The sequence below is a fragment of the Corvus kubaryi genome, unplaced genomic scaffold (assembly GCF_017639235.1).
Source record: "Corvus kubaryi isolate FWS band 111438036 unplaced genomic scaffold, C.kubaryi_AGA036_p1.0 37394, whole genome shotgun sequence".
Lineage (NCBI taxonomy): Eukaryota > Metazoa > Chordata > Aves > Passeriformes > Corvidae > Corvus > Corvus kubaryi.
In genome coordinates, this window is record NW_024581133.1 from 9,250,229 (window position 1) to 9,277,900 (window position 27,672).

Here is a 27,672-nt window from a genome sequence, read left to right on the forward strand (position 1 = left end):
ATCAGACACAAGTCTTGCAAGGGGTACAGCAGGAACAGTTTTTCTGGTTCTCACATCAATTTCTGAGGGAGATGGAGGCAGCTTCCATAAACCTTTCCAGCAGTCACAACTGCCAGAAAAAAAGAAAAACACAGAAGGCCATAGTCTTATTTGTACGTCTGGACACTCAGTTTTTATCTTTTCCATCTCTACCTGTGCCCCAAAGCACAAGCACTGATAGAAACAAACAGCTTCAGTACCCTCCTTTTATCTCGAAGGATTCTTCTACTAAACCTGCAACCCCAGTGAGGCACAGCTGGCATTTAATACACTAACATAAAAGTAGGTGCAAGTCAGAGAGAAGAGAGCATGCCAAGCCCAACACAACATGCTGCAGCTCCAAAGAGAGCAAACTAGTATTGCTGCTGCCTTGGGGCACTCAAAGGTAAAGGAATGTACACTACACAGAAACCAGGGCAACCAAACTGGCAGGAGATCTGCTGACGCTTTACGCTGAACCTTAAAAATACCCAAAAAAATTCAGAAGTTACAGTTTCTTTGTAGCTTGCTCTTCTATAGAAATGTCCATGGATTATTCTAAGTCAGACACAGCATACTCTTCCCTCCCTCCTCCTTCAGCATTGTTCCTGCACAAGTTATACTGAAGGAAGCACAAGCTTCTTCCTTTTTTTGTGAGAAAGAAAAAGGAGGAAAAAAACAACTTCCACTCAACAGCAAAACTAAACAGAAGCCAGGCTACTTAAAGTACCAAGTGTTCCCACACAACATTTACCCACCAACTTCAGATCTTTCAGCGTAAAACCTAAACAAGGACAAGAGAGATTTAATACACACTCCTCCACAGAGCCAGAGCAAGAAAAATAAAAAGGCACAAAGAAATCCTGAATGATAGAGAGCATTTTCAGTTTAACATTACTGTGACGCACAAGGAGAATGTCAGGGTTAAATCAGATACTGCACTAGAAAAATATTCCCTGGAAAATAACATAGGTGTCGTATCTCTACTGGTAGGAAAATGCCAACTGAAACACTCAGTAACTGAAAAGTCCTTGCTTCTATTCTTTTTCATGTCTTGTGTGATTCTGTACTGCAAGAGTCCTCTCCTGATCAGGAGTTCATTGCCAAAGTGCTCGAGCAATCTAGCAGGGGAGACAAAAAGCTTCCTTTGGAACAACTGCACTTTTATACCTCGCTTGTTTTTCTTCAGAGCAGGAGTACTTCAGGGTTGTTTTCTCTTTAGACGAATGGCCCACAAATTTAAAGTCATCTCACTTCAAGTCAGTGGCTTATCACAACAAACAGATTAAAACAGGTCCAACGGTCTCACTCTTTTTATTGATTAGAACTTGGTAATTTCTTTATATGCTCTGCATCCTAAAATACTCTAAACCTAATTGTTTTTCCACACTGTAATGCTCTTAACAAGCCTTTCAAGGCTCTTTTCCAATACTTGCTTTCTTCTCCACAATCTCCCATGAAAGGAGATGAAAGCATATATGGAAAAACAACCCCATTACCTACACCCTTGCCTTCAAAGTCCTACTATCGCAGTCTAACTATGACCTCATTTTATTTAAACAAATCTTTTCTCATGTGTATTTGGGATCCAAATTATTTTAACAGTCCCTTAGATGCCAAAAAAAGGTTTTTTGCACATTACCTTTGTCTACTCCAAATAGGCAGAGCACACAACAAAAAGCAAGTAAGTTGTTATATCTTATTAAATACACTCTCGCTACATCCATTCAAACCACTGAGGGCAATGAGGTTGCACAGGAATCACCTTGGTCACCCTCTCTAGACAACAGTTACACTCTGTTAACGAAGACATAAATTTGGCCTGCAGGACTCATAGCAACACTCCCCTCGCCCTGGGCAAAGCACAAAGTCTCCCAGTAACAGGCTGAGGGGGTTTCTTTGCTTTGTTTAAAAAATGAACTTTATTTCCTGTAAGTATTGATAAAAGCACATACTCCAAATGCCTTTTTGCAGAGGTATTTTTGGCATGTGTTGACTGAAACTGCCCCACGAGCTACTTTAATTGCAGTTCTAATTGAACAGGAGGGCTCCACAAGCAACTGACGAGCCACTTTAGAATAAACATCCCCAGATGAAGGTAACCTGAATGTAGTCCTGATTTCTCTCACACTGTGGTGTTTCCTATCATTACAGCAGCTTTGGTCAAGACTGCATGTGGAATTTAGGAACTGTTCCTCCCAGTGATGACTGCTTGTAATTAAGTCCTACTGATACTGCAGGGCTCAGCTTTCGTAAAGTTACAGGATGAACTCAAAAAGCCTGCCATGTAATCATGTTACCTGAGTAAACTATGTGTTTGTTTACTCTATTTTTAAAAAGTGAGGAGAGATCAGGTTTTGTTTTTGCTAATACTTGCTACCAGAAAGACATAAATCTGCCAGATAAGAACAAAACAGACAAAGATAACTTCATCAAGAGTCAAGATATCCATGGACTCTTCAACTCTACAGACTGCACTGTGAAAATTCATGTCAATAAACAAGTCCCTATGTACAGAATTTACCATTACAGGAACGTCTGGAGGTGCATGCCAAGGGAAGCAAAAAACAAAGTCCAGTTAACAGCTTCAGCAAGGCAACAGCTCTGGCACACACGTAATGTCACTTCAGCAAGGAGCAGACGGCATTCGATGGCCACCTCCTGCCAAAGTCCTCAAGGGAGGTAAAGCTGCCTCCAGCTTTGTTATAATGGCATTGGTTCCACACTTATATTTTCCACCTTTTCCATGGGGAAGTAACTCAGGGAGTTCACTGGGTTTTGTTTCACAGTTGTTGATTTGTTGGTTTCTCTTTTTTGTTTTTTAATTTAAGTGAGACGAACCTTTACTGATTGGGGAAGAATCTATTTGTGTGGCAACTGGGTAACTCATGTAAACTATAAACAACTAGAATAAAAGTTTCAGTTGCTGAAGAGCTTAAAATAAAACCACAAAATTAAATCTTTACTTCCAAAAGAAGTAACAAAAACAAGGTATCTACTCAAGTCTTACTTTTCTGGCAGTGGTTGGTGGTCCAGCAGCGGTAGTTGTACTCATTGTTAATAGATGTCTTCTCACACAACGGCTTCTCTTCCATTGTTCCTGGACACAAGTCCCCACATTCCTTTGGAGGTTTATTCCCAACGATGTAGTTATTGGACACTGCATCTAGGATGAGAGACCAGTCCACCGTGGAGAGGTAACACAGGTCAGAGTTCTTCTCGATCCGTATGGCCCCGCGGGTGATGTTCCTCAAGTTGTGAAGCCCAATCTCTTTAAGATTTGTCATTTCAAAGATAACCAAGGCATAGTTGTAGAAGAGGTTTCTTCCACGAATGACTGTGAGGTTGGGGAAGAGATCACTGAGGCTTTCCAAGCCTGCCACACGGAACAGCAGCAAATAGTCAGTGATGACAGTGAGCTTTGGGAAGCGGAAGTTGCGGTAATCCTCTGCTTTGGAGATGAGCAGGATCTGCAGGAAACCCTCGATCACCGTGCAGTTCTCCAAGCGCTTCAGCTCATGGATATCATTGCGAATGTCAACATTTGGCCCGCAAACTGAAATGGAAAAGGAGGAAGAAAAGTTAGTAAATAAGGCATTCCTAAGCCTTTTGAAACTGGAACACAAGAAGGATATTCTGATGGCCATAAAATTTTTAACTTTTAATTAGGTTGCAGTGTTAAAATAGAAAAAGAGTGCTTAATTTACACCTACATGGAATATTCATTTCATTTAACCTATCACCCTGAGCACTACCAGGAGCAGCATGGGATGGCAGCTCTCTCTCTATTCTGCAGCACACAAAGAAATGTTGGTTTATTACTGCTGATGACAAGAGCTCGACTACACTGAGGAATACAAAGATAAACCAAATGCATTTGCACACCCTGCTTCAAATTAGATCCTGATGTGTGTGCCCAGAGCAGGGCTTGAGCCACATCACTTCAGACCAGTCAGGTAACACAGAAGGGATCCACTGGTCATTACGTTACTAATTCACTCCCCACCCTGCTTAAGACACATGCACACAAAGAGGGCACTTCCCAGAAAATTGCAACTTTGGCCTCAAATCACTCTTTCTTTCCAGGGTCACATGCCAAACAAGCTTTAATTCTTGGAATACTAGTCTTGCAGTAGGTCAGCAATAACACTAAATCCACAGAAAGCTGGTAAGCACTTCCTGCTCTGTGACTGGGAAGAAAACAAAGTGCTTGGACTTACAGCACTGAATTCCTGTTTGCATGTTCCAGTAAACCAAGTTTCACTAATTTTGGCACCAAGATATAAAAAAGTCTCTTGAGTTCTAAGAAACACAGGATAAATTTATTTACAAGAACACACACCATCACAGTGAAGAATCTTTCCTTGAAAACAGCAGATTGAACTCTATGAACTCTCAAGAAAACAATGACCAAAATGATTATCCCCTAATAAATCTATGTATTAAGTCTTTCCATATTAGAGACATATCACAATAACAATGGCTGGTTAAAGGGGCTGGAAGACGTGTGTTAATAATGTAATATTTAGACACACACAATCCACTTGGATGCAAAACAAAGAACTACAGAGTGTAGAGAGCTGCTGTTCTTCAAAACCCTCAGAGCTGGTCTTCTTTGGAAAACATGGAAAAAAGATTCCCCATAAGAGATACTAAGTTGCTTGTAAGCAAACAAAGCAAAATGCCTATTTATTTAAGCAACCCAAAACTCAAATAAACCCCAAGCAATTCAATTTTGTGGAAAGGTTCTCTTTTAATGCATGCTAGGCTTAATTATTTTAACAACATCTTTTCCTCAGATAAGGGAAAGGTCTAAACAAGCACTGGAGCCAAAAAACTTAAATTCTAACCCAGACAAATTGTCCAGAGATTCAGAAATTGCACTGACAATAGAAAGCAGTCTTTCCATCCCACAACACTTATCTAAGGCTAATAACTTAAGCTAACAAAGGATCCAGAGCATGAGCATGCTAAAACCACAGCAACTCTAATACCCAACAAGGACTTAAAGACTTCTAAGTCTTAAAAAGACTAAAGGACTTTCTGGTTAGAGGGACAGCATAAAAAAATAAAATAGGGCGAGAACTCTGTTAGGAAACAGATGTTCCTACACAAACTATTACCTAATCTTCCTTCTGTGAAGATTCAAGCTGAAAGCAAAGGCTATTAAATCTGACTCGCTGCACTGAAGTAGCTATGTGCAAGAAAGTTCATTCCCTAGACCTTCAAAAAAAATAATAAACACCAAGACTAATGTACCACCAGGAACACTTGGTCCTCATGAGCAGTGAGACAGTAAATCCCCATTTTCATACATACTGACTCCAGGAAAATTGGTCACTACTGCTGGAACATGTGTCGAGGCTTGAACTTCAGGAAGACATTAAAAAGGGTGAATGGGTTGGCACTACCCAGCTTTAGAAGCCAGATGGAAGAGGGGGAATGTTAAAGAACTCCAAGATAGTAGATCTGGTAAGAGATGCACTGGTTAGTGCAGAAGAAGTGAGGGGTTCTCCCCTGAACCTGTAGGAAAGACAACCTCAAGCTCTATTAAATTCCTTTAATGAGCTGGTACCCACGTCTTGCTTTCAACTTCAGAAATCATCTTCTAAAGCCACCATCCCTCCATCCACCCTAGGGACTGTGCCCTCTGCCCAAAGGGTAGTTACACTCTTGACACTGGGCTTCTCTTGTTTTGAAAAGCAAGTCAGAACACACGGAGTGTTTCCCATTAAAGCCTTTTGGTTTCTATCTCTGCCTCCTGGCAGGCCAAGGTGAACAGTATGGCTCCTGCTATGGCAAAGCAAAAGTCGCAGAATTTATTTTCCTGCCATAAAAGTTTAGAAAGCCTAACTGCTCCAAGCCCTTTATTTTGTTAAAGAAATAAAATTTGCACTTGCGCTGACATTTTGCAGGCAAGGTTCCAGAGTGATGGGTTTAAAAACAGCTGAGTTACAATACCCCAAAGAACAATTTGTAAGAGAAATGGCAGCAACCGTTAACTAAAGCATTATATATCTGTTCATGTCTCTGTTTGAGGCTGGGCTTTCAAAGTCGTATTGCTTTTAGTTTTATGTTTGTTTCAGCTTGAAAGTTACTTAATTTTAGATATTTAATGCTTTTATAAATCAATGAAATTTCTAGAGCTTTATGGCAAAAGTATGCACTCATTTGCCTCAGTTATGAAACATCATCCTCTTAATATGGAAAAGGATGAAGTCCAGTGGGGTCCCACATTAGAAACTGATCACAGATGAGTGGCTGTTGACATTTTTGATTTAGGAACTTATTAGTTCATCTAGTGAGTTACGCTTTGCAAAACTTCACACATATAATGAGAACTGCAGAGACACAAATGGGAAATAGAACAAGCATGGTAGGCCATCCTGACACTTGGAAAAAACAGTTCCCATTAAAGCAGATTCTTTTTTAAAAGAAATTTCTTTTAAGTTCACATTGTTCACCAGACTTAATTATACCACAATACATCATCTTTTTCTCACGTTTTTCTTGCTGCCCTGAAAAGGATTATATGAAAAACAAATTAATCAGAGCTCAAAGTCAACTCCAATTTCCATCTGGCTGTGCTGTGTTTTCTTTGGATCCCATTTGAGAGAAAGCGTATATGGACTAACAATATAAACTGGTCTGTCAGACACAATGAAGTGCACAGAAAATGCTCTTTAGAGCACTTATACTCCATTTAACAGTTTTGGACATTCCAGTTCAGAGAATTTCTTAAATATGACTAGGATAACTTGCCTTTGTTTCACGTTCAATTCAGAATTGGAAATTAACTATTATGTATTTATTTTGCTCGCTAACAGAACATAAAAATGCAACAGCTGTTTATTACCCTGCCCCACTAGCTCTGGGTAGATTATAAACGCCCAGGATAATTACCAATAGTCAGATTCATGCTGTTTTCATTCAGCTGCCTACAGATTTCCAAGCCTTTCCTTAAACTGCCTATCATTTATCAGACTCAGCCTAAACCAAGTACCTAATTAAGAGTCAGAAATTTGTTCTTTAAAGACAAATGTATTTATTTGTTTAAAAGATAATTCCCCAATATGGTAAAATACTGAAGAGAAGCACTGCACTCTTTACCTAGACAAACACAAATGCCTCCCTGGAAACAGCTCTTTAGGCCAGAAGTCCTGAGCTCCACCTGGTATTCAACAAGAAGCCCACTTGTGCTCTTTTTTTCTGGAAGCATCCCATTGGCAAGCTGCAGGGCATGTAAACTTCCAAAGGGAATAGAAATACCCACTCCACACTGCAGTCTCCCAAACAACCTGCAGCCCATTCCTAGTCAGAGGATAGATCCAAGCCTACTCATGTAACTGAGATGGGGTCAATGAACTACCAGGAAAAGTGATTGCACGTAACAGGTTCATATGAGAGTAATTAATGCTCCTTGATCTGGCAGAGCCTCCTGGCAGGTCTCTGTCTAAGTGGTGCTCTGGCTGGGACACCACGGAGCAGAGCTGGGGCTGTGAACACACACACACACACACACTGCACCACTGCTGAGGACACAGGCTGGGCAGGCTCCAAACAAGCTGTGTCACAGAGTGCAGCAATCCAGCAGATTCCTCTCGACCTTAACTATGATTTGCCAAAGCTTACTGGAATCATTAAAACCATTCTGCCATGGAGAACTGCCTTGTCACCTTGAGAAACACCTGCTATCTCATCACCATCTATTTACAAAGTCATTTACTCCACACAGCAGCTCCTCACTCTTTTCTTATATCTACCAGTTACTTCAGGTCACTGGCGACTCCTAAAAGGACTTGGACGTTGCCCGTCAGTGTTTGGAAGGAACACTTTCCTCCTTTCTGCAAAATCTCATGCTAGCACAGACAAAGCAGCAGAAGGCTTTCTGTTCAACATTCACCCTACACTACAGCTTCTGCTTGCTACACCACATCCCAGCTGGACATAAATTCAGCACAGCTAATTCACTATCAATGCCAAGGTGTTAGGGGCAGCACTGACAGCTCACACATTCACTGGTTTTAGTAAGAGAAGGATTCATTTCCTACAAGAAGTTATTTCATCATGGTGTAGTTACAAATTTTGTATTCCTCCAGGTTGCTCCATTAGGAGTTCTAAGGAAATGTAACTACACATGTTTTTCTTGAAAAAACCCACACTCCTCGACATTTTAAGCCTTGCCTTTGACCCTTTACTTTTTTGGATGACATTAAAAGGCTGTATTACACTGCACAGTCTCAATATCCTCTCAAATAACCAGAAGTTAAAGACAGAGCAATCACCACTATCTGGCTCTCTCAACACCAAAAGGTCTCAGACAAAGCAGCACCAAGGCAGCTCTGAGTCACCGAGTCAATCCAGTACATCCCTTTCACAATCCTGAACCCTCTTCAACACAGGTCTACTCCAGCTGGGTTAGGCTTTCCCTAGCAACAGACACTTGTTCAGCGTGAGCAGTCACATCTCTGAAACGAGAATGAGGATAGACAGCCTGCCATGAGCATCTCACCAGCAACCTCAATGTCAACTCACACTCACCTTTTTCCTGCTCTCCCTTTGTTTCCCCTCTTCTGACTTCCCTTCTGTGAGAACTGTTTCCTTTATTTCACAGTAGAAATGCAAAGTTTATCATAAATGAGGGTACCTTCAGTGTTTCAGTTTTACAAAGAGCATCCCCTTACACTGGTTGCTGAAAAAAAGCACTAAAGGTGCAGAAATTGTTTTAAATCCATACTGTTTTCCTGTCCAGGGAAACAAGATCTACAAGGTTCCAAAGGGTTCTTTTTTAAGGGAGGGTATGAGGTTGCTCAACTTCTCATCTACCCTGAAATTCTGCACAGTTGGTAACAAGCACAGTGTGTTACCATCGGTGCTGGATGAATTCCCACACAAAGAAAGAACTACAAGGCTTAATACAAAAACACAATTGTGGCTGGTTCTACTTTTAGAGAGTAGCTTGCTCACACCACCACAGCTCACTTTGCCAATAATGGCTTTTCTGAGCACACTCCACTCCAAGGAGAGGTTGGCTTCCCCAGACAGCTACTGCTGCTCTCTGGTCAGCAGAGAGCTGATGTTACTGAGCACGGGAACACTGCTCTCTCCCAAACTGCTCTAATGAAAGAGGCCTGACCACATCACCCCTCACTAATGTCAGCTCAGAGCTGTGGGTCTTTCTGGGAGATCAGCACATCTTCTGAACAGTGCTGTTATTTATTCCCAATGGAGCCACTTCCTTTTCATCATGTGCTTTTTAGTTTTAATCTATGGCAGGTCCTTATAAAGAAAGAGTCCAAAACAGCTACTGAATGTGGCTGCAGTCCAGCTGCCCTCATCCCAGATTCCCAGCATGCAGCATCCTTTTTCAGGCAAGCATCTCCAGAGTTCCCATCCCTCTCTCACAACAACAAAACATGTTTATTGCACTGGGTGGATTTAGATCTGCATAATGTATCATGGCCTGCATATTGACATGTTTACTATCTACTGGATCGACTCAATAGAGGGGTTGTCTGGCACATTGGGAAAAACCCTAGGGCTCCAAAAAAATTCCTTGAAGACACTAAAAGGTTGAATCATAGGAAAAAGGAACTCAACTTCGGATAAAGCAAATCAGCAGGTTTAAAGGAGCCTCTTACACGACTGTAATTGCTCAGAAGAGTACAGAAGGACACATCAGTGAAAACAGAAGGAACAGTCAGAAAACGTGATGCCCATACAGACTATAAACAGGGGAAAATATAACTTGACCTTAATCTCTCTTTTCATTCTTACTCCTAAGAATTGTGCATGTTTTGAGGAAACTATCATAAAGCCCTAAAGAAAAAACTTTTAAGTGTTATTCAGTCATCACTGAACAGAGTGACTACAGTCCATGGCCTGGGCCTAAGCCTTCTTTGCTCCTGTAGCTTCAATGACATGGAAGGCAAAGGTAGGAAGTCTGAGAAGGAACAGCTTAGCAACAACAATTTCCCTGCGAGCCCATGAAAAGTTTCAGTACAGTTGCACCATTTGCAGACGTAAGGGAAAAAAATTTACTACTGAAGTCTCAGGATTCTTTAATTGCATACTCTGCAAAGAAATTAAATGTGGAGTTCACAGAAATCAGTGGTTGGAGAGATTGCTTATGACACTTTACATTAACACAGGATTCCACCACCCACTGAGCTCTTGGTTTTGCCTCCGTAGTGACACTATGAATGAGATATATATTTTAGTGTCTTTAATGTACTTACACAACCTCCCACAAAATTTCTGTACTCTCTAAGCTCACCTATCCTGTATGTGTCACATCAATCACTAGATCTCTTCCCAGGGAAGCCAGCTTCTGTGTTACCTCTTGGGATGTCAGAACCAGTAACAAGGAGGGAACTAAATCTACATCACGATTCAAGCTGCTTCCCTACCCACTGAACTATTTCTCTTCACTGAATATGCTACATAAATCTCTTTACATTTACCAAGATTTTATGAAGCTACATCTCTCAGGGTGGGGAGGAGATAGATAAAAGGCACCCCACAATCCAGGAAATGTCAATCATTTTAGATTTTGCTAAGCAAGTCCATAATTGAATTTCAACCTCTGTATTTCCAGCACTAGCACAACGCTGCCATCTTTGGCTCTCAAAACATGAAAGGGAATACTCAAACCCAAACAAAACCCCACTGTTTCCACTTGAATGTAAGTCCTGAGAACTTTCTTGATAACATATCTGAGGCCAAGAAGGAGGGCTTGGGGTTTTTTTTTTCATTTAATTACAAGTTAAGCTTTGGAGGACAAAGCCAGACCACTACGATCTTCAAAACACTCATGGGATTGGAGATTATATTGCAACGTAGCTTGTAATTTCTGAGAAACATAGTCTATTATCATTCATTTACCTCGTGCCACTCATCACTCCTATCAACCTTTTACAGAGTTATTTTCACCCAGATTTGGAAGGAAAAAGTGGTGTCACAGGAGGCTAATCAAATTTGGTGCAAATACTTTAAAAAGCAACTAGATTCCCCTTCTCCACATTCTCCTTGTCTCCCACAGCCCTTAGAAAAAAAAAAACACATCCTACTTTAATTTTCTCTTCTGCCACTCTACTAACTATATATTCCAAATCCAAGGGCCACTGTGTTACCACGCTGACCAAACCAAACCATTCACAAAAATAACACACAAAAGGGCTACAACCCACATCACAAACTCAAACTGTCTCTGCCTTTTTGTTCTTGCAATTTTCAGCTGTCATTGGCTAAAGATATCCCTGGCATTGTTACTTTCCATGAACTTCCTCCAACTTCCCCATAAGTTTACACAAATAAAATTTCAGAATAAATTACGTTTTTGTCCCTCATCTCTCTTGCTTTCTCTCTGCCAACATTTTACTTTGAATGTCAACAGGAACAGCAGTTTAGCAAAAATGGAGCCAACAAGATGAACTGAATCCCTTTAATAATACTGATTGATGCCTTCTCTACACAGCTCACCCGAGCATGTAGGTCTAGAATTAGCCCAGCTCACGTGAAAGCATCCTCATGACAAGTCATCCTCAAATTAATCCTCTCTGACCAAGACTACACTGATACACCACATTCCTCAGGGGTTCCAGTGAAGCCACATCCATTACCTCCTGCTGCTGAAATAGCACATCAGTGGCTCAGTTGGCATGGATTCCTGCTCATCCTCATGGGTGCACAGGGCAGGAATGGAGGAAGGAAAACATCCAGTCCAGAAGCCCCAGCTATCAAATCCAGAAAAACAAGCACCGAACTTTCAACCCTGATCTGTAGTGCCCAGGTTATGAGCAATGCCTGTAAAACTCTCTGCCAAAGAAGAAAAGAAGACAAAGAGCTAACTAGAAGATGAATCTCACCAGCAAATTCCTCACCCATTAACACCCGGTAGGTGTCAAACACTGAAAGCCAATGTTTGAACCTTACCGTGGCTGAAGCTGAAGGCTCAAACCTCTGGCAAGGTGCTCCTGTGCATTTACGTGGAAGGGAAAGCTGTTAGAAGCACCAGCTGAATGCAATTCCAGGATAATTCCCTGCAACACTGCAGAGTCACAGCCTGGTCGAGTTTGCCAGCTTGTGAGAAAAGCCTCAAACAACAAAAAAACCTGCAGAAGAAAGCAGGTAATGCCTAAATCACTAAAGATGAGCCCTCTCCTCACAGGCGACAGACTTTAAAACCTCTGCATGCTTTCTTATCCCACACTGTAACTTCCCTGACAGCACCACAAAATGAGCACGTGCCATTCTACACAAAACATGTAACGTACAAGTGAGTAGGTGGCATGTTATGATCAATAACGATGAGAGTAAAACATTTTTTTAACGGTGTTAATAATGTTTAAACCCAATGCCAGCAGCTTCAGTCTAATGCCTGCTAAAGCAAAAATGGAAGACTGAAATTACAAGCTGTTTATAACACTGAATTTATGTTTCACAATCTGTGATGACAATAGAGCTTAGCAAAAATTGTCTCTCCTGGGGACTGTTCTTTCCACCTTTAAAAAAAAATAGTTGTGCGCATGATTTTATTTATTTGTTTTTAAAACAGTTGTCTGCACATCCAAGTGACTCAGCAATTGGCTGACAGAAACCTATGGGATATACACTTAGGTAGCCGGGATAAGCAGCCAAATTCTTCCAGAATGAAAATTCATCATGTGGCTGGACTCAGCAACTCACACTTCGGAAGACTTTACCATGCTCTTTGCTGCCTGCCAGGTTGCCACCCTGCAGTAATCTAGGAAACCTGTCACTCTTTAAAAGCTTTTGGGGAATTTTTTTTGTATTACTATTTTCCAAAAATGGCTAGCTAATCAGGACAGATCATTCATGCTTCATTAGAAGCAAACTGACAAAATAGTATCATAACATACAATTGCATCCATAATGGTCAGCAAAGGATTTAATAATGAGTCATAGATCCACGGAAAAATTACAAGTCTGATGCAATTACTCTTAACAATATGCAACACAGGGCCCTACTATGCTGTGCTAACCAGCTCTTAAGCAATCAAACAGAAATCCCACGTTCTCTGGCCTTCCACAGCGATGTTTCTGTTTTAACAAACTGAACTAAGACTTCCATTAGTCCTGTATTTCTCCAAAACGGAAATTTAACAGTGCTAAAAAAAAAATAATGATCTAACTGAACAGAAGAAAAAGTTAATGCTATCAAACTTCATTTAACACAACAGGGAGCCCTCCCACTCCTCCCTTCACACGGCAGCTACAGAGCTTAAAAATCGCAAAGGTCATGCCGTAACCTGCTTTCTCAAGGCAGTTAAAATATGACCAGCTTGCAATCCTCAAAAAGGGCTTTAAAGGTATTAAATTACATATATGCAGGTGCTGTGGGGCTTTCCAGCCATGAGCTAACTAGATTGAAAAAAGAACCTTCCTCTCCAAATACAAGGTAAAACACGTGGGCTGGCACCAGAGACAAGGTAACGTAGTTCAGGCCTTATCAACCAAAAACACTTGCACCAGAACACAATTTAAGGCAAATATAAACCAAAGCAGCTATACCAGGAGGACTTCTGACATGAACTCACTTTTCTGGTGAATCAGATGCTTCTGACTCGCTTTTAATATCACAAACACAGCCCAACCAAGGGAAGTGTCCTTTATACCACAAGGGTAGCGTTCACACGGTATTTATTGTCTCAGAGGCATCACAGCACAATAACCACAGAAAAAGAGAACCAAACACCTCTGTGATACCACGCAAGGTGAGTCTCTCCTCAGACAAAGCACCCTTAATGCACACAGGTGAGAAGCTACCAGATAAACAGGGTTAAGCATGGGAAACTAGAGCTCTTTAGGCACAGTCGACAGCTGGAAGTCCAGGAGTTTCATTTATCTGAAAATACAAGGAAAGCCTGAGTATAGGATTTTCAACGTATCTATGCAGATGTTCTAATTAACAATTAATTGAACCTTACAGTAAAACAGTAAAAATAAAAAATAAAATTAAAAAACCTAAATATATATACCTTGTTAAAAAGAGAAGGGCCAACAGTGACTTACTCCCAGCCGCTTTCCACACTTACATTCAAGGTGAGATTTCAGCCCGTACTATTTTACATTCACATACTGCCCGAGACATGGGATTTCCAACCTCATACAGAGTTTTTTGACGCTGCATAGAAGCGCTGTGGGTGATCCATGATGCTGCAATTCTGGTGAGCAGAGCAGTTTGGGTGTTTAACCAGCCAGGCTCTGCTAAGTTCTATTGCTTGGCAACTGCAATTCCTGTCACAATATCCACTTTTATCAGAAGAGCACTGGAATGGCAGAGCAAGCAGGAGAATTACTGTTCACCCTTTGTTAGGTACTTCTGGAGAGCCTGCGGTGCAACGGGTTACCCCGACGCATTTCTAACAAATTCCCCCCGTGAGAAAGCACTGGGTCCAACTGGGCAAGACAAATAAATCCATGGCACCTTTCATTCAGCAGCTCCTCATCAGGGATTACCTACTCCACCCCCCTTCTCAGCCAAAACTGGGGGGAAGAGTGTTGCAAGAAGGCTGTTGCAAGACTTTGGGAGTGAAGAGGATGCAGGAAGTTACAGGAGATGGGACTCAGGCAAATCAAGCAGCAACATCAAACCCAGATGCTGCTCTAGACACTCCCAACTTCAGGAACCTCCCCTCACTGGGATCTGCAGCAGCATATATTTATTCCAGAAGGTAAATCAAGGCAAGCCCAAGATGGAGAGCTCAGTCTTGCTCATTGTTTTTACCCTTTACCTTGTATACACACTCCAGTGCTACCTCTAAAGGCATAGATGAAGAACAACCACTTAACCCGACTTTAGCCAGCTCCCTGATACTAAATTTGTTCTGGTCATGAAGATAAAGTAAGAAATTAGAAAAAATGTGAGTCAAAAAGAAGTATAACATCAAGGAGAGAAAAACGACCAAGTGAAAGTTTTGCTTTCTTTTTATAGGGGGTATCTACAGATGTACTAAACAAGATTTTAACTTAGACACACAACTTTAAAGTCATTTTTAAAATTAGCTTGTTACATTCACCAGGAAAAAGTGGATCTAAACATGCTTTTCTAGGTTTAACCTGAACTGACTCTTGCAAAGCACAATTTTTGGAAAGATCGCTATCTTAAAAGATGTCATCCTCTTAAAAATCAATTTTCATCTTGGGCAGGGGGCACGACACACTGAAAGTTTTTAGACTCAAATTTTCTTAACTGCAATGGAACTTAACTGCCAGGACCTGGCTGACAGAATTAAAATAAAAATATCCTCCCTGGAGGAACTGCGGCGTGGGCAACTGCTGTCAAAAGGTGGTTTAGTACTAGAACACCTGGAACCTCAGCCTGTAAGCAGGTGTGTTTCTTCAGCAAAGAGTTAACAAATGGGTACTACTTAATATTTAAATTATTATAGAAAATATATTTATAATTAACCTATGATAAGAAATCTTTCCTTAGAGAACTTTGATTAAAAATTAAACAGTGAACTTTATCCACTGCAACAAATAAAAGAGGAACTAGACAAAGGGAAGCAAGAGAAACCACATGAACCCTGTAATACACTCCTAAATACATAAACCTAAATGACATATTCTTTAGTTTCCTTGCCTTCAGAAACCCTTTTATCATGACAACAATACAGACACTTAACATTCTTCAAGATAGACAAAAAAATATTAGCTCATGCTCAATAGCCACCATCTCTCAAACAGAGGGACCATCCAAAAATATAATTCTGCACATCTCCTCATGAGAAGGAAACGGGTGCACAGGCAGAAGCTGCTCACAAGACTTTAGAATTAGGCTACATGACTGCACCAAAGCAAACCTCTCTCTGGACCCAGACCACATTCAAAAAAGTTTTGGTGAGACTGTTCCCTTCGGACACAAGGAAGGTTTCACCAAGCTCTGAAATCCCACAACTAATTATAGCACCCCACATCCTTCCCCACCATCATCAACAGCAAAACCAGCTGCCAATGTGTGAGGTGAAAGAAGAATCTAATCTTCACAGTGCCACTACAGCCACCCCAAAAAAGGCATTCTTCTGCCTGTAGTTATGATTTGCCTGCCCAAACAACATTAAGTCCCATCAGCCAAACAGCTCCTGCCAACACAAGCTGTGCCGCCGGGACGGGTGTTCAGTGGCGCAACTGCGCTGGCTAACGGTGTCACGTCCACATCCAAACACAAAGCTTTAAACCAAGTCAGAGAAAGAAAAACATAAAGTAACAGAAGGGAAAAGAACACAGGTAAAAAGGCTTTGGACACGAATACTCTCCAGCTGCCAGCTTGAAGGTGAGCTGGTGCGGGAGCAGAGGTGACGGACAGCCCTCGGCCTCGCCTCACCCGTCTGACAGCTCTGCCGGCCTCGCTCCGCTGTTGTGAAAGAAAACCACGGTATTTGTGCAAGGCTAGTTGGTTCCATGTTAAGAAAACACATCTGAGCCGACAGCGCTTTGCTTTACCACATGCCAGCTTCATTCAGCTTCAGAGTCAGAAACCAGGACTCAGTCTCCTTATTGCCTCCACAGTTAACCAGCAATTTAGGACACAGAGAAAGTCCTGAACTTGCGAACCGCCTCCAGGTCTGTGAAAGTGCCACACGGCCTTTTAACAGAAAACTTCCTAGTCCGCTTTGGAAAACGTAAGTGCCCAAAGAAGGAGGTCCCCAAGTGACAGGAATGACTGTGTTGGGTAACACTGTGTAAAGACATGTACAATGGAACAGATAAAAACAAAGAAATTCAAAGAAAGAGACCGGGAAGCAATCTTTGTTTTGATGTGAACTGGTGCACACCCATGCTGGGAGAGGTGAGAAACAGGAATGGGTCTTCATGGAGACCGTTAATTTATTAAAATGCCACAACGAAAAGAGAGTAGCTGTGAACAGAGCCAGTGAGCTCTGGGCAGCTAAACCAATCCAAAGGATGATGTTTTATCAGAAAGGAAAGGCTGGTCAAAAGGAAGTAATGAAGCAGATATCCATCAAAGAACAAAAGGCAGGTTTAAGCACAGAGCCAGGAGCAAGACTGCACCAAAACTTACAAATAAAAGTGTAAAACATCAGACTTGGCAATCCTGCTGCCAAGGAATTACTTACCACACCACGATCAATATTACAATACACACAGAGATGAGTATTTTTATCTCAACCTCCGTTTGACCCAGTGGGAGCTACAGACACTTTCTCACACTAATTCACATACTTCAAGGAGAGTCAAGATGGGAAAAAAAGAGTTGGAAGCATTTCAGGTTCTGTCTCCTTTCAGCCCATTTTCACTGAATCATACCAAAACTATCTGAGGGAACAGTTCAGAATTGATTTGTGCTACCCAAGACCTGATCAGTAAAGCAAAATATTCAAGGATCACAGGAAGAGATATCATTCATGCATTGAGCCAAATCCTGGTTGTGCTGTCAGTCCTTTCAAGTCTTTGCCCTTCCTTCCACTGCATCAAAAGCATCTCTTAAAAATTCCTCTGAAAAGCCTGGACAGGTGCCTGAACTTCCAAGATCTATTCTCTATAGCCTTGAGCAAGAGTGATGGGAAATAAGCTTTCCTTCTCAATGGCTACTTTTAAGTTTAAAAAAAAAAAAAAAAAAAGGCAACCACTACTAGATCTACTACGAATTTGGAACTGCAGCTCAGAAAATAGGGAAGGAGGAGAAGGCAATGGAGGGAGGAAGAAGAGGTCTGATTTTCAGACAATCAACTTGAAAAATCCTTACTTCAGTGAACTGGCAAATAAGCAATTTCAGATGTGTTAGACATCTTGCTTCTGAAACACAACCAAGCTGAATGGAAAAGGGTTAATTATATCCCTTATGCCCCAGAATATTTCAGTAGGCTACGCATTATGTTCTTCTGAAGGGCAAGTTGTTCTTTTATTTATTGTTTAAAGCACAAACATAAACACAAAGTGTCCAACCCTAAGGTGGTGATTACCACTTTTACTAAAACAGAAATGCAGGGCTGCAGGCTTTCTCTGAGATAAAGCTTTTAAACCTATCCTGTTCCTCTGACATTTTTCCCCCCTTCACTCTTCTCTGATAGAGATCACAAAAACAACTAAGACATCTGACATACAGGAGAACATCCTGCTGATTAAGAGAAAACAAGAGCACATTACACTTGAGAGGATACAAAGCACCACTTCCTAATGCGTTCTACTCTGTCAGCACAACAGGCTTCTTGTCATTTCAAAGGGAAACTGGTCATATTGATTTTTCCAAAACACAAGTATTATAAGAATATTATACATTTAATTGGTCTAACAAAGTGCTCTTGTAGTGGGGCACATCAACAGAGATCCTACAAGACAAGATATAAGTTATCAAGGTGTGGCTGTAAGTATTTGAAGATTCTCTGCAAGCGCAGCGTTGAACATTCTCTGCAAGCGACAGCATTGAGAACTGCCAAGATGCCTCCTCATAAAGCTTCTTGCAGCTCCTTTAAACCTCAGTATGACTGAGAGGTGTCTTTTAAGTGTGGCAACTCTTACTCCTGAATTCACAACACCCTGAACAAACATCATATGTTGCTGAAAACCAGTGTCCTTTCCACGCCTCACGAAATTTCAACCATGCAACTCAGTGCTCCATGTTTGCTCAACTTTTTCTAGAGGAAAGGAAAGTTCTTTACACCCTCACAGAGCAATTTATTCCTCTCGTTGTTCTCTTGCAGAAGCCAGACCAACTGAATCAGCTCCTCTGACTGAAAACTGCACACCCTGACTGTCAGGAAGCTTGCAGGAGTTTTATTCCTGTTTTGTTTACAAATTCGAAAACTGAGCTATTCTCAGACAGCACGATCAGCCATCTCTTTTTCCCTCCCTTCCCAGTTTTCTACAATCCTAATTGTGGCAACATTGGGGAAAACTTCTACATGTTTTCCAAGTCAAAATTGTATTTCTCCTTCTCCTAGTTCTTTATTTCTGTTTTAACACAGTGTATCAGAGAGTACAGCCAGGACAAGTTTCAATGGTTCAAAGACCATCTGAACAGTTGTAAGGCAGAACAACAGAAGGTTGTTACATCCCCTTTGAGACTACCCCTTCAGAAAAATTCTTTAAAATCAGAATTTTGTGAAGGATGCAGCAGAGTAGCATCCTCCCACCTCCTCTTGGTCCTCCAAGGAACTAAATGAAGTTCTCTCTTCCTGAAGTGATACTTCAAGGTTTCTTTATACTTGCTTCCAATATAACTCAGAGCAGTGTACATCCCTCCCTTTAATTTCTTCCAATAAATCCCCTTTCAGCAGAATTTACTCTGACATATGCAACGTGGGCAGAGTCTAGTAAAGTGACTTAATAGCTTCTATCTAAAAAAAAAAAAAAAAAAGGTTTTGCTAACAGTAAGTTCTAGGAAGGAAAAAAAGAAATTTTAAATCTTACCTCCACATTACCACAGTGTTTCTAATTAATATCTGTCAAAAGAGCATCTCCATCACAAGAAAAGAACAAAGCTGCAGAATGACAGACGATTTGCCATTCATCAAAAGGTAAGTGCAAACAACAACAGACACACAAAATGTTCTATGTCCCGCCCCACCACTGCCCCTGCATCCTCCCCTCTGCCACTGTGCAGAGCTCGTGCTGCAGCCTCGCTGCAGAGGAGTAGGGCACTGCCACAGCAAACAGAACTGGGAGCATGGGGATTTCAGGAGAGAATGGCCTGAGCTAAGCAACAGAAACACAGGTCAATCAGAAAGAACTCCAGTACCAAGCAGACTAATGAAAAGTTTAAGCTTCAGCTTCTATCATTAGCCACTTAAGGCACCTCTTCCCCCCATCTTGCTGCAGAGTGAGCGTATTTTAGTGTGCGGATTATCATTCCTTGGAGGAAACTCAGCCGGCCAGACCACCACACACACACCTGTTCTCACTGCAGACATCCCTGTCCTGAAACCCAGGGCAGCGTTGAGTTACTTCAGAGAGAATCACTTCCACATTCCACCCTCAAACTCCCCTCCAAGAAGTGATCAGTCACTGTCGGCTTTCACACTTCAGTAATTTTGGAATCAACAGGAAATGGAGATCAATTGTGATTTTACTAACTCAATAGTGACTCATCATTCAACTCCCTGTAGCCTTCAAAATCATCAGTGAAGAGACGTGATAGCGAGGCCAAATTAAAAATAACAAAACTGGCTTGCTCACAATTAACACTCACTTGTCCATCAGATTTGCCCCGGATTGCGACATTTTCAGGATTGCGACATTCTGACCATCTTGCGTCAGATGCCAAACGCACTCACAATCTGCCTTTCCCAACTCAACCAGGAAAAACAATCAATAGGAAAATTTATTATATAAACCCACTGGACCACACCCTCTAACATCCATCACTCAATTTGAACGTCTAAATAAGAGTTAACTCTGCCTATCAATGTCCCTGGCTACTGACAACGAATCCTCTACTCTTTGTATTATGAAAATACTCTCAAATCATTAATTTCTTTCTGCTTACACAACCTTCAAGCCAAAAAAAAACCCCACATTTGCATGAAATCGAAAGTCAATAAAAAACAATTATTTCATTTACAAAAATAGAAAATCATTTTATATAAACCACTTTAATGCATTCTTCTAAAAATAAACTTAATTACAAATCTAACATGAAATTGTAACAGCATATATTAGGGCAAATGCCTACTGTAATTTAAATAAAATAAAAATAGTAAGATATAATTTACACCAAAAAAAAGTTGGGACTGGTGAATTTGCTGTTCAGTGCTCTCTTGGAGCCACCCTTTGATGAAATGCTCAGAGAGCTTTTAGATTCAACAGCTACTTGTGCAGTGCCTCATTTCAGTTTACTCAAATGGTTCGGTTCAACAAGCTCTTAATCCCAAATTAAAAAGGACTCCTGCATAGAAACCTGTGAAACAGTCAGTGGGCAAGATCTGTGAACTCTAAACTTTTGAGAAACAATGACAAACTATTTTTTCTGTTTATTTTTTTTTTAAATCATGCCTCTCCTTCACACTTGGAGTTTTAATTAAGTCTCAAAACTCAGATCTTCTGCATTTCAATTAAAATTCCATTTTCCATCCAAATAAAAAAATAACACAAATGAGAAGTAATCTACCAGAAAATACATCATTTGCCATTTTGTCACTTAAAAATGTGAAAATTAAAGATCTGAGCCAATGCATCCAAGGCACCTAATTATTTACATGAACTTGTAGAAACACATTGCTATTCACTAGCAAAGAGGTCTGCACTTTCAAAAAGGTTTGTTTGTGAATCAGTTCTAACAGCTGTCAGTCATTAAAAAAATCCAACTAAAAATATGCAAAATGAGATTAAAACTGGGTATTTGGAGCAAGCTCTTCCTCCGTGCTGTTGTAAGTCACTATGAAAATCCTTCATCTCAATAAAAGAAAAAAATGTTATACTAGTAGTGCTCTGAGGCCTTCATACTAAGGAAGAAATGAACTTCGAACTACGCGTTCATGTTCTGAGCACCAGGCTTGACACCAGCAAAGCCAACCAAGACATCAAGGAGCCACCAGGCGAGTGTGTGACACCACTGGAAGGTGTAATATTGATGGAGAGGAAGAACAGAGGGGAATGCACACAACCAGAGCGTGCAGACATCCTAAATGGAGCATTCCTCCCCCCCCCGCAAAAATCAGTAAACATGACAATTATATCCTCAGCCCCTCCACTCTCCCCTTCTCCCCATTACACAGGGTTCACCTCTTCCCATGTCACCAGCTCTGGGAGAAGCTGCAAGGGCATTAAACACAAACTCAAGTCATGAGACACTGGGAGCAGGGACAGTCATCCCGAGCTCAGAGCAGTTTTTTGATACTGCAGTGAACAAGGGCTGTGGCCACACGTGCAACAAGCATGAACACTGAATAGCTGCACACTTCTGTGAGCAGCTGCTCCTGAAGAGAGAGAAGCCCTATGGAACAAACAGAGAACATCCCAACACATCCTCCCAGGGAGGCCAAGCCACGCTCAACCCACCTCAACTTCTGTTTCATTCTAGCTGCACGTGACACCAGGTAATGTTCACAGTTGCCTGTGAAGATCTGGGTTTATTTTTAGTGTAATATACTATCTCCTTATCAGTCAGCTGATGCCAACACCCCCATCCTCACACTTCTGTTCAGAGTACAGTCATCCAACGCCTGGCAAGGAGCAGCTTCCCAGTGAAAGTGCTGTCACCTGGATGACAGAGTCACACGAGCATCCCAAGTCACGCCCGTGCTGCAAAAACTAAGCCTTTAAACACCCCCCAAGCACAGCACTTTCTGTATTTTACAAATGGAGAGGGAAATACAGACACCCGTAGGAGGAATACAATTTCTTCCCAACCCTTCAATACTGGCAGCTCCTGAAGCACGAGATGTGATCACTCCCTATTTTAGCATGCGTGACTACAAATGCTCACACAAATTATCTGGTTCCTTTTAAAATCCCGTATTTAAAATTACAGTATTTAACTTGAGGCTTTTCTATCCAACTAGTGGATGGATAAAGGTGAATGCACTAGTAAAAACATCTTGCTATGCTTTATTTGTTCTTCATTAAAAAGAAGACCCTTGCTCTGAATTTATGTTTTTCAAATCAGTATTTAAACAAAATAAAATCTGGAAAGAAAAACAAATGTGAACACAACAGTGCAGCATTAAGATACAGCATCTGATTCCCACATTCCAACTCTCTTGCTCTTCAACACTGCAATGTATTACAGACAAATTTAAAAATAAAGTCACTGATATCAACTACAAAGACACCAAGAAAATCCTCAGATGGTGTTGGCTTAGCCAGTGAAATGTGTAATTCTTGTCTACATACTATCACCTTCTTTCATGAAAAATACTGGAAATATCTTTTTGCCAGGTTAACCAACTCTGACTTCAATCTCACTGACATTTCTTAAGTACAGCTGAATAATTCCATTCATATGCAAATGGTACAATAAGTCGTGAGTAGCAGCATTTGCAGCTCCCTCACAGAGATGAACATTTACTCTGCCCAAGTTTCATCTGCACTGACATACCCAAACTGATATCGGGCCCAAAAGGTACAGCCCCAGCAATGTAGAGAAGGAATATTCTCAGCCTTGATGTTGGTTGGGTTTTTTTTTACTTTGTGGGGTATTTTTAAATATTAAAGAGATGAAAGATTTGAGAACTGAGATTGCATCTGTTGCCATCACAATTTAACCACAGTCCATGTATTTATACAGTGGAATCTCCAAAATAACACTGCATCTGTTAAGATGACAGTGTTTTTCCATAGGCTGTGCTGTAGCGGAGTTACTCTAAAGCTGCTGCTTTTGAAGTGCTAATTGCGATCCACCCCAAATTCTTTTTGTAATCTTCCTCAAACGTGTTGAATTATAAAACTGTTGTGTTCCTCAGTGCGGCTTGGGAACAACAAAACCCTCATACATCTCATCAGTGGGCATTTGGCACTGAAGCCTCACAGCTAATGCAACATGTTTATTTAAACAATGAACTACCCAAAGAGCTGCACAGCCCGTGTACAAACAGATGTGTGTTTCATGTGTGCCCTGCTGCAGCCCAGAACCTCCACCACCCACACTCCACTGCACTTCTCTGTGCCTGATTTCTGCAGGACAACAACTGCACCGACTTGGAAGGGTCTTTGTTCCTTCACCGGCCACTTCAGAACCACAATCCATCTAAGAATATCTAAGCTTGAATCTTAAAAGAGACTTCATACCAGAATTTAAATATTTAATACATATGTCATGCCTTTTGTTGAGACATAGTATCAATGAAAATATTTGTCCACATAGTCAGCCTACTCCAATGTGACAAAAAGATAAACATTTTATTAGAGCTCACACAAAAAAAGAAACAAGCCTTCAGTCACTCCCAGGCAGGACCCTGGCAGGCTCAAGTCAGTCTCTAACCAAGCCAAGTCTCAAGTTTGAAACAACAAACGTGCTTTTCTTACACCTTATTTCTGCTCTTTTCTGCAGGGACAACTGCACAGACTCCAGCTCCATCACAGGCATAGCCGCTGGAAGAGCTGCAGGGAATATCAACAGCACTTAATAAAACATCTCCACATCCAAGGTGCACAAGCGACAGAACTAACAGACCCTTGGACTTTTTGCATCCTCTTCCACATACAACTGGCCATACATCCTTCTAGTTTGCAGCTTCCCCCAGTCTCCCATCTCGGAGGTCTGAGGAGGAGAAGCAAAGTGCACAGAGTAACAATAAGTGACTTACATGTATCTCTTAACACAGCTGGATATTCACTCATTCCATACATCCCAGGAGACACAGTGCTTGCAAGAAACCGATAAATTTACATTCATCTCACAAACAAACAACAAAACAAAAGCTTCAGCCACAATGAACTGAAAGATGATGTTAACTGCATCACAAGCTGCTTCCATATGCTGGGGTTCAGAACAACCAGAAAGAAGCAACAGCTAATCCAGTAGTGGAAGTCAGGCACCATGGCAATTCCAGCAGGCTCCCTCTTCTAATCCCAGTGGAACTCTGAACTCTTTAAGTTTGTATCATCACCCTGCTGAGTCTCTCTTAAGTTGGTTCTCAGCTAATAGAAAGGTAGAACCACCTGAAAGCTTAAAAAGAACAATCCATGCTATGTAAGCCCAACAGTATTTTGGAGAACAAACCAAATCCCCAGCGGGACACATGAAATTTGACTAGGGAAGACAACAATTTAATTACACATCAAAAATCCCAGGAAAGAGCAAAAAAGACCACAATAAAACTGATTTCTGTCCTGGAAAAGAGCATGGGGACAGGACAAACAAGGAATTTCCATTGCCATTTCAACTCTTCACACTTCAGCCAAGTGTTACTCTAAGGTCAGCTGAGCTGAGCAAACACGTGTCCATTCCTACCGTGCAGGGCTGGCTCCTCGCTCCCTGCCCAACATGAACAGAGTGCACTTTCCAAGCCTTTCAAGGCGACTCTCACACAGACAGACCCAAGGGGATGTGAGAAGAGCAGCAGGAAAGTAAAAAGTACTACTCGTAGAAGGTCAAAATGTGGAGGCGACTCTAAACTGAAGCCAATGGAAATAATAAGGAAACCAGCCCCAGTGAATCCAGGGATAAAGCCCTTCCCTGCAAGCACAAGCCAATTCTCTCGTAGAAGGTTGGTTATAGACAGTTTCCAGGGGAAGCTGTCACCAGATCTTTCTCCAAAATGCTGTATCGCTTTGACTAAGGCTTAAGATTTGAACTATCCCTGTCTACAAGAAGACCTTCCACTTTCAGAGAAACTTGTGATCATTTTTATGGCTGCTCTTTCACACATCATTCTGGGGGTTTTTTCCCCTATCCCATAAATTCCTTCAGGACCTTGCTTCTCAAATATAATGAGTGCCTGTCAACAGAATCAGGAAAATCAGCACGATGTCAATTTGTGTTTGGGGAAGCTGTTTCTGCATCCAAGAGATCTGGAATTCTCTTTCCCCACCAATAACCCTCTCCAAACACAACAGCTCGGCTCTTGCAAAGTTTTCCCGTGCACACATCCCAGGAAGACTTTTCAAGCTGAGTACCACGATCCATATGCAAATCAGACACAGCATCCCTTTAAGTACAAGCACCTTGCTAAAACACCTCTTACAAACCCACAGCAATGCTAACAGAGAAGAGTAAATAAAACAAAGCAATGCTACCCTAACCTTAGCAACAAACAGCTACCAGCAGACCCTTTCAACTGCTGTGCTTACAACTCTTCATCCCATAAATGCTCTCTCTCCCTGGTTCAGCAGAAATGTCTGTTAACTAAAAACAAAGCGAGCACCTTGGTCCTCCCTGCCGCTTCGTCTCATCTGTCTTACATAAGAATTGCCACTACACCAGTTTGAAGATAATGATGTACTCTCACTTGAGAATCACACACTCAGCTGCAGCTACCTACTGTATTCCAGTAGTAACAAATGGGAGAGATACTTCAAAGAGCACATTATCCCAGCTCTAATTTATGCATGCTCCCTCTTACCATCAAGCCATTTATTTTAAACCTGTCAGATATACTTGTAACGTAGCATCATGAATAATTTAAAAAGTAATCTGTATAAACCAAGTTTATAAACTTAACAGCAGGTACAGTACCTTTCATTCAAGCAGACTGCTCTCTGATAAAGTACAAGGGATCTTTGACTACTTCAGCATGTATTCATTTCATGCATTCTGAACTTCAAAAATTTTTTCTTTCCTGCCTCCAATCAAACCCTCTGCTATTTGAACAGTATTGTGTAAGGAGCTCACTTAAATGAGCAGTGTAATAATCTGCAAACTGTTCGTATTAAAGGAAAAAAACTACAAAGCTGCTGGAAACAGTCAGTAAGAATGACCCATCACCAATTCAACAGCAGGGGAAAACCACTTGTGTAAAGTTTGCCTCTGTCATTAAAAACTCTTAATATTTCCTGCATCTGCCTGATGTTGTCACATTCTGGCACTGCTCCCAGCACAGGCAGAAGGGATGTTCGACAAAGAACTCCAAAAAGAGCCCACCTGTTAAGAGAAAGTGTTTTGATCAGTTGATGCTCACACTTCCAAGTAAACAGAGCTATCTTTACAGCATGTAATGGCACCAATAAGGGGTTGGAGATAAAATTCCCTGACCGGTCACAGAGCTATTGCAGCAACATGTGCCTCGCTGGCAACACAGGCAAACAAACTCATTCAGTCAGGGGACCTGCCCCAAACATACACCTTCACAAACCAAGTATTCACAAAAGCAGGACACGCACACCGAATTTATGAATTATGACAGTAAAGCACATTTGCCTATTTCCTGCTTTAAAAGATTTATTTGCATCATGTACAACAATATAAGTCTTAAAACCTAACCTGGTCAGCACTTCAGTGACAACAGGAATTATTGCTCTAAGTTATTATTAAAATGACTTTGTGCTGCTGCAAAAGTGTACATTTGATGTTCTACTCAATTATTTACTAGTGGATTTGGTCCTCTAAAGGACTAATCTTAGTACTTTATTGGGGTGTGAGATCACTTCTCTCAGATAGGTCAAAGGTAACAATCTCATTGAAAAAATTATCTGTGAATATACTGAAATATACAGATGTTTGTTTCTGCTCATACCATCAAGTTTACCAAGAAAGAAACAGACTAACCAGAAATGTACAGGTCTGGATATTCAAAAACAAATGAATAAATAAAGTTCTGTTACATTAAAGCTTAGGAGTCATATGCAAACCAATCTGTAAATATAGAAACAACAATTTTGCTTTTCAGCACATTTTAAACAATCTTGTGCCACAACAGCAACTTCTTGAGGATATCAACACTGAAGAAGTTAATTGGTGTCCTACAAGATATCCTAAGGGAACGGCTCATGTTTTGCATTTGCAAAGGTTAGAAAGCAAAACTTTCAGCGATAAGGGCAAGTTAAATCTTCACAACACACCCGGGCTTGCCAGAATGCATCTCCTTAATTAATTAATAAAGCAAACTATTATCAAACTTAGTGATCAAAACTAACAAGTCCTGTCTAAAGGAACCAGAGCCTATCTTTGAGTTTGAGGACTTGGTACAGCTCTGTTTCAGAGCACAGAAACATATGAATGAACACTGTGTGTTGCTGATCGTTTGCCGGTCCTCAAAGTTTCTCTCAGACAGTTCTGGACACAAAAAAAGACAA

The 27,672-nt window shown here is 41.1% G+C and overlaps 1 protein-coding gene across 2 annotated transcripts in view; it reads right to left on the bottom strand.

Moving 5' to 3' along the window:
• Positions 1-27,672, bottom strand: part of IGF1R (insulin like growth factor 1 receptor) — a 173,693-nt gene that overhangs the window by 139,534 nt on the left and 6,487 nt on the right. For both annotated transcript variants that reach the window (XM_042039718.1, XM_042039716.1), the window contains exon 2: positions 3,029-3,574. In XM_042039718.1, the coding sequence (XP_041895652.1) occupies positions 3,029-3,574 (546 nt within the window). The remainder of the gene's footprint in view (positions 1-3,028; positions 3,575-27,672) is intronic.